At 70.2% G+C, this 7,812-nt stretch overlaps 1 protein-coding gene across 1 annotated transcript; it reads left to right on the top strand.

Moving 5' to 3' along the window:
* Positions 16-6,693, top strand: MAP3K6 (mitogen-activated protein kinase kinase kinase 6). Its single transcript, XM_021375530.1, has 22 exons — positions 16-210; positions 320-488; positions 608-714; positions 783-953; positions 1,256-1,368; positions 1,461-1,620; positions 1,695-1,845; positions 1,916-2,023; positions 2,098-2,147; positions 2,239-2,334; positions 2,547-2,625; positions 2,697-2,830; positions 2,902-3,029; positions 3,111-3,247; positions 3,382-3,487; positions 3,569-3,726; positions 3,807-4,228; positions 4,541-4,967; positions 5,641-5,746; positions 5,841-6,301; positions 6,396-6,472; positions 6,546-6,693. Exons 1-22 carry the CDS (start codon positions 83-85, stop codon positions 6,628-6,630), a joined length of 3,573 nt encoding a protein of 1,190 aa, XP_021231205.1. The 5' UTR covers positions 16-82; the 3' UTR covers positions 6,631-6,693.

The raw sequence follows: 7,812 nt of genomic DNA, 5'->3' as shown, positions 1-7,812 counted from the left end.
CCCCCCCCCCCCCCCATCCTGCCAGGACCTGTGTGGCAGTTACACCTTCATCCCCTACGTGGTGACGGCCCACGATGAGGTGATGTGCTGCGAGGGCAGCGCCGCGCCGTGCCCCACCGAGCTCCTCCAGCCCGGCTGCGACGCGGAGCCCTTCACCCCGCTGACGGCGCGGCTCGTGCGGCTGCTGGAGGGGGTCCCCACCAACTCCTGGTACCCCCACCCACCTCCGGTGCCCACCCTAACGCCCGGTGCGCTCAGAGTCGGGTCACCAGCTCTGTGCCGGAGCGCCGCTCAGCCCCACATCTCTGCCCCCCGGCAGCGGGTATTTTCGGGAGACCCTCCGGCGCGACATCCGCCGGGCGCGGGAGCTGTTCCGGGGCGAGCAGCTGAGCCGGGAGCTGAGGCGCATCCAGCAGCGCCTGGACTGCGTGGAGCTGCTCAGCCTGGACATCGTGGTCAGCCTGCTGCTGTCCTACCGCGACGCGCAGGTGGGAGCCGGGCACCTCCTCGCCAAATCGTCTCCCCCCACCCCGGAGCTCACGACCCCCGAGCTTTGGAGGAAGCGAGGAGGCACGGCGCCGGCTCAGCCCCCCGAGGTGTCCCCCAGGATTACGACTCCATCATCTCGCTGGTGGACACCCTGCGCGCCCTGCCCACCTGCGACGTGGCCGAGCAGCCCAACGTCCGCTTCCACTACGCCTTCGCCCTCAGCCGGTGAGTGCTGGCCCCGGGGTCCCCGTGGGGTGGGGGTCCGTGGCCCCATTGCTGAGCGCCGTGTGCAGGCGCAACCGCGCCGGGGATCGCGAGAAGGCCTTGTCGGTGCTGCTGCCCGCTGTGCAGCGCCGGGACACGGCGGCACCCGACCTGCTCTGCCTCTGCGGCCGCATCTACAAAGACACGTTCATCAGCTCCGGCCTCGCCGACACCGAGGCGCGGGACCGAGCGCTGTACTGGTGAGACTGGGGACGGGGCTGGGGGCACGGCCGTCTGCGTGCCCAGGGCCAGGACCCCGTGGGGCGTGCGTGGGGTCCCCGTTCAGATCCCCCCCAGCAAGGCAGAAGCCAGCTCCTGCGGGGTTTGGTTTCCCTCCCCTTGCATGTGGTCAGTGCGGGTGGTGGGGGGCGGTTGGGCTGGGAGATCCTTTCCCAACCCTCATGGTTCTATCTCAGGAGCCCCACGTCACACGGAGGGGTTTCCGGGGAGAGGAATGGGGTCCTGTCCCCATCGCCCCATGGGGATTTCTCCTTTGGCTCAGGTACAGCAAAGCCTTCGAGCTGGAGCCCAGCCTCCACGCGGGCATCAACGCCGCCGTGCTCCTCGTCGCCTGCGGGCATCGCTTCGACACCTCGCTGCGGCTGCAGCACATCGGTGCGCCCCAACCCCGCCGCGGGGACCTGGGGGGGGGGGCGGCTGCCGGCATCGGGGGGCAGGGCCCTGATGGGTCACGCTCCCGCATCCAGGCGTGAAGCTGAGCTGCCTGCAGGGCCGTAAGGGCAGCCTGGAGGAGCTGCGGCACTACTGGGACGTGGGCTTCTGCCTGGGGGCCGGCATCTTGGCCAACGACCTGGGCAAAGTCATCCAGGCCTCCGAGAAGCTCTACAAGCTCAACGCGCCGGGATGGTGAGTGCCCACCCAACTCGGTCCCCCCCCTGCAGTTTGTAGGGCATGTCCCCAGCCGCAATGCCCCCGCGCAGGTACCTGGTGTCTGTCATGGAGACGTTCCTGCTCTACAAACACTTCCAGGGGAGCCCGGCGGTGCCGTCCGCCCGGCAGGAGCTGGCTGATTTCTGGCTGGGCTTCCTCCTCGCCTCCTGCCAGCCCCGCGCGCCCGAGCCGCGCTGCCCGGTGGGGAGCGGCCCTGGGGACCCGGGGATGGGGGGGGGGGACGCGGGGTGACCGTGCCTGGTGGCCGCAGGTCCTGGTCCTGGAGCGTGGCAAGGTGCTGCTGCCGGCACGGCTGGCGGTGCGTGGCACGGCGGAGGAGCCCGCTGTGATGCTCGCCCTCGTGTGCCCCACGGAGGAGGTAGGGCTGGTTCTGGGGTCCTGGGGGGGCCCAGCGAGCCCCCTCCCACCCGCCCCTTTTCCTCCTTCCCTCAGAAAGCGGTGTCAAGCTGGAGCTTCACCCCTGCAGCCATCCGGGGCGTCAGGTGAGCGCGTCCCCAGTGCCCCCTGCCCCGGGGGCTGCGCCCCGGCCCCACTGCTTATGGGGGGGGATGTGGGTGGGTCCTTTCCTCGCAGCATCTGCAAGAGCGACGAGCGGGGCTGCTTCCTCTACGTGGTGCACGCGGAGGAGGACTTCCAGCTGTACTTCCCCTCCCAGCAGCACTGCCAGTGGTGAGCTGGGGGCACGGGGACCCCACGTTGCTTTTGGGGTGCGGAGGACCCCATAACACCCCCCACGGGAGCACCGGGAGGTGTCCTGGGGAGGGAAGGGGACAAACCAAGGTGACACCAGCCCTTGTGCCCGTGGGGGGCGGGCATAGGGCACACGGGGGGGTCGGTGTTGGTGTCACTGGGACTCAGCACCGTCCCCTCTCCGCACGCAGGTTCTGTGACCGGGTCCAATCCTTCCTCGCGGAGCAGGGCGGTGAGGAGCTGCCCAGCAGCGCGCAGCCCATCCTGGAGGTGAGGGGGGCACGGGGGTTGGCACGGGGCACCGGGCGGTCCGGCTGCCACCCCACGTCCCCCCCCCACAGTACAGCTACGAGTACACGGAGTCGGGTGAGCGCGTGGTCCTGGGCAGGGGCACTTACGGGGTCGTCTATGCCGGGCGCTGCCTCGGCACCCAAGTGAGGATCGCCATCAAGGAGATCCCGGAGCGGGACAGCCGGTGGGTGCGGCGGTGCCGGGGTGGGGGTGGGGGTCTCTGGGCAGCCCGTCACCCCGCTGCCCACCGCGCAGGAGCTCGCAGCCCTTGCACGAGGAGATCGCCTTGCACAAGCGCCTGCGGCACAGGAACATCGTGCGGTACCTGGGCTCCGTCAGCCAGGATGGCTTCATCAAGATCTTCATGGAGGAGGTGCCCGGAGGTGGGCATTGCTGCGGGGCTGGGGGGTGTGGGGGGCGGTTGGGGGCCCATAGGGTGAATGTGGGTGCTGCCCCCTCCCCAGGGAGCCTCTCGTCCTTGCTGCGCTCCAAGTGGGGTCCCCTGAAGGACAACGAGCCCACCATCGTCTTCTACACCCGCCAGATCCTCGATGGGCTCAGCTACCTCCACGACAACCACATCGTGCACCGCGACATCAAGGTGGGGCTGGGGGGTGGGGGCGGGGGGTGTCCCCCTGCAGGGGTGGGAGCTGCCCTCTGTACCCAGCCCCGCTCAGGGGGGATGCGCAGCTGGAGGCTGTGGGGCTTTATTGTGGGGTTCCCCTCCCGCACCAGGGGGACAACGTCCTCATCAACACGTACAGCGGGGTGCTCAAGATCTCCGACTTCGGCACCTCCAAGCGCCTGGCGGGCATCAGCCCCAGCGCCGACAGCTTCGCGGGTAGGGGCAGCCCGGGTGGGGGGCGAGGGGGTGTGGGGTGTCCGGGTGACAGATAAGGGCCCCGTTCTTCCCCCCCCCCAGGCACCCTGCAGTACATGGCCCCCGAAATCATCGACCGAGGGCCGTGGGGCTACGGGAAGCCGGCGGATATCTGGTCCTTGGGCTGCACCGTCATCGAGATGGCCACGGGCAAACCCCCGTTCTACGAGCTGGGCAGCCCCCAGGCGGCGATGTTCAAGGTACCCAGGGCCCGGGGAGGGGTGCAGGGGGGCTCCCCGGCCCTGAAGCGCCCTCCCCGGGGTGGGCGGTCCCTGTGCAGCCCGTCCCGCAGGTGGGGATGTTCAAGGCGCACCCGGAGGTGCCCGGCTCCATGTCGGACGAGGCCAAGGCTTTCATCCTGCGCTGCTTCGAGGCCGACCCGGCCAAGCGCGCGACGGCGGCCGCGTTGCTGCAGGACCCGTTCCTGGACGCTGCCAGGCGTGCCCGCAGCCAGACAGTGCCTGCGGCGAGGGGTGAGCTGGGGGGGCACGGGGGGTCCCATCGCGGCTGCCCGCTGACCTCCTCCCCCCCCGTCCTCTCCCTGGCAGGCAGTTCTCCCCGCTGGGAGCGCCGCGATGGGGACACGGTGGGGACCGATGGCAGCGAGGGATGCGCCTCTGCCATGCGGGGCATTGGGGTGGGGGGCACGGCGGGCAGCCCCCCGCTCCCGCACCGCCGCAGCGTGGCAGCACCCGGCTGCAGGTACGTGGGGAGGCGGCATCCCAGGGCCCCACGGGGTTGGATCTCGGTCTGCCCCCAGGGACGCCCCACAATGTACCCTCAGCTGCCCCTGCACGGTGCTGGCGGTGCCGGTGTCCCCATTATGGACGGGGGGGGGCACGATGCCCAGCACCTCGTGCTGATCCCCCCCCCAGCCCCGTGCCAGCCCCGGTGCTTTGGGGAAGGCCGAGCTGGGCCTTCAGTCGCCCCCCGTCCCCATGCTGGGAACGGGTTGGGCGCTTTCCCCGGCTCCCAGCAGAGCCCCGTCCCACCCTGCCCCACACCGCCCCACAGCAGCGCTGCCCAGGGCTCGGCCGGCTCCGACCTCACCCCGCGCTCGTCCTCGCCCGAGGAGAGCAGGGACAGCTTCTTGCTGCGCAAGGACATCCAGCACCGCACCGCGCTGCTGCGCGTCCTCAGCACCGAGGCGCCGGGCATCGCCGCGGCCATGCAGGATTGCCAGGTGGGTGCGGGGCACGCGGCGCGCGGCGGGGATGGGATGGAGCCCATGCTGGGGCTTTTCTCACCCTCGCAGAGCACGGCGGGACCGCGGCTGAGCTCGGAGCACATCGCCCAGCTGCTGAGCTGCCTGCGGAGCTACATCCAGAGCCCACAGCGGCCCCGGCTGCGCCGCCAGCTCCTGCAGCTGCAAGCACGGCTGCAGGCGGACGGCATCGGCCTGCACCGGCTGCGGGCCCCGCTGCTCCGCTTCCAGGAGGTGGTGAGTGCCCGGAGCACGGTGTGGGGATGGGGCTGCTCCAGCAAGGGGTTGTTCTGGCACGGGGTTGCTCCGGCATGGTGTTGTTCCAGCGCACTGATGCTCTGGCGTGGTGACACTCTGGCACAGTGTTGCTGTGGCTCACATGGTGATGCTCCAGCACGGTGTTGCTCCAACGCGGTGTCATTCTGGCACGGTGTTGCTCTGGCACAGTGACACCCCAGCATGGTGTTGTTCTAGCACAACGATGCTCTGGCACGGTGTTGCTGTGGCACGGTGACACTCCAGCACAGTGTTGCTCTGGGACAGTGTCATTCTGGCACGGTGTTGCACAGGCACAGTGACGCTCCAGAACCGTGTCACTCTGGCACGGTGTTGCTCTGACACAGTGTTGCTCCAGCACAGTGTTGCTCTGGCATGGTGTTGTTCTAGCATGCTCTTGCTCCAGCACAGTGTCACTCTAGCACATTATTGCTCTGGCACATTGTTGTTCTAGCACGGTGTTGCTCTGGCACAGTGTTGCTCTGGCACATTGTTGTTCTAGCATGCTCTTGCTCCAGCACAGTGTTGCTCTGGCACATTGTTGCTCTGGCACACTGTTGTTCCAGCATGCTGTTGCTCATGCACGGTGTTGCTCGGGTCTCGCTGACACCCCGGCCCATCCGTGCCCCCCCAGGTGACGCGGGCGCTGCGCCAGCCCCACATCAGGCCGCACTGGGTGTTTGCTCTGGACGCTGCCGTCAGCCAGGCGGTGCAGGCGGCTCTCGCCGTGCTGGAGACCGGTGGGTGGCACCGGGGGGCGGCCCGGGCACGGGACGGCAGCTCCCGGGGGGGTTGGGGGGTCGTGCCGCACGCTTTGCCCCCTGTGCCCCACAGAGCCGGGAGCGACGGCCGAGGGGCTGCGGGAGGACGGCACCGAGGAGCGCACGGAGCGGAGCCGGGCGGATAGCGGCGGTTCGGAGCTCGGCGCCGGGTGCTCGGCGCTGCTGGCACAGCTCGGCCGGCTCCGCGCGCAAACGGGCAGGTGGGGCCGGGCACTTGTGGGGCACGGGGACGGGGCGGCCCTGCGCGTCCCCTCGGTGCCAGTCCGCCGCGTCCCCGCCGCCCCCAGGCTGCTCTTCCAGCTGGCCGAGAAGGAGCGGGAGTGGCGGCGGTTGGCGCTTTGCTCGGGGGGCACCGCGGCCCCCGATCTCCCCCCACTCTGCGAGGAGCCGGGGGGCACCCGGGGGGACGCCGCCGTGGGGCGGAGCCCCCCACCCCCATCCCCTGAGCCCGGGGACCCGCTGCTCGTGGAGTGGCTGCAGCAGCGCGGCACGGACCCGGCCACCGCGGCCACGGTGAGGACCCGCGGCCACGCGTCGCGCCGAGCCCCACGGGGCCGCTCCCCACCGACGCCGTGGGGCGACTCCACCTCGCTGCCACCTCCCGCAGCTCCTGGCCCACGGCTTCACCCTGCGGGACCTGCTGGGCTCCGCCACCCGCGACGACCTGTTCTACACCGGGATGAGGTGCGCGCCGGGCCGGGGGTGGGGGGCGCGGCCCCGCTCCCCCCCCTCCAACCCCACGTCCGCCCCCCAGCAGGCGCGGCCCGGCGTACCGCCTGTGGGCGGCCATCCTGCGGCACCGGCAGCGCGGAGCGGAGCCCAGCCCGGCAGCGGGGAGGTGACGCGGGGCCGGCGCGGCGGAGGGACGCGGCGACCGTCGGAGCAATAAACACCGCCCAAAGGAGCGTCCGGAGCCGCTTCATTGCAGCCCGAGGGACCGCGGGGGGCACGGCCCCGACGTGCGGGGCGCATCCCTGCCCCCCAACCCCCCCCCACCCCGGGGGTCGCGCCGCGCTCACGGTGCCACGCGGGGCACCAGGTCGGTGCGCAGCGGCAGCAGCGCTTCCACCCAGCGCCCCGGCTCCCGCAGCAGCCGGCCCCACACCGCGCGCTCCTCCGCCGTCGAGTCCATCCAGCCCACGGGCAGCCCGTAGCTGCTCCCTGCGAGGGGGGGGAGAAGACCCCGCTCAGTGGTAGGGCCGGGGGGGGTGAGAAGGCCGCGGGGATCGCTGTGCCGTGTCCCTCCTCCCCACCCCCCCGCTACGCCCCGCGCCCACTGAACCGCGGCCCCACGCGGCCGTGCTGAGCCCCCCCCCTCGGGAAGAGAACAGCCCCGAGTCGCTGGGACTGGGGGAGCTGCAGGCCCTGTACCTGCCCCCATCCCCCCCAGGACCCATAGAACCCCCTAGGACTCCAACAGAAACCCCCAGCGCCCCATGTTTCCCCATATTCCACCTCAGAACACCCATAATTCCCCATAGATCCCCCCCCAGGACCCCACAGAACTCCTCAGGACCCCCTGTAACCACGCACAGAGAGCGTAGGGAATATCTCCCCATATTCCCCTCCAGACCCCCACAGAACCCCCTAGGACCCCAAGGACACCCACAGAGCCCCGTATCTCCCCATCTTCCCCCTCAGAAACCCCATAACTTCCCACAGACACTCCTAGAACCCCACAGAACCCCCTAGGATCCAAACAGACACGCCCAGAGCCCCATATCTCCCCATATTTCCCCCCCAGAATCCCCACAGACCCCACTCAGAACCCCATAGAACCCCACAGGACTCAAACAGACACCAACAGAGCACCCTATCTCCCCATATTCCCCCTCAGAAACCCCGTAACATCCCATAGATGCCCCTAGGGCCCCATAGAACCCCCCTAGGACCATAACAGGCACCCACAGAGCCCCATATCTCCCCATATTTCCCTCCTAGACGCCCCACAGACCCCTATACCTCCCCACAGAAACCCCCCAGGACCCTACCAGACACCCACAGAGCCCCGCGGCCCCCAGCTC

This window comes from Numida meleagris, chromosome 22 (genome assembly GCF_002078875.1).
Source record: "Numida meleagris isolate 19003 breed g44 Domestic line chromosome 22, NumMel1.0, whole genome shotgun sequence".
NCBI classification, from domain to species: Eukaryota; Metazoa; Chordata; class Aves; order Galliformes; family Numididae; genus Numida; species Numida meleagris.
Note: the sequence above shows the minus strand (reverse complement) of the source record. Positions and strands in the feature narration are given on the sequence as shown.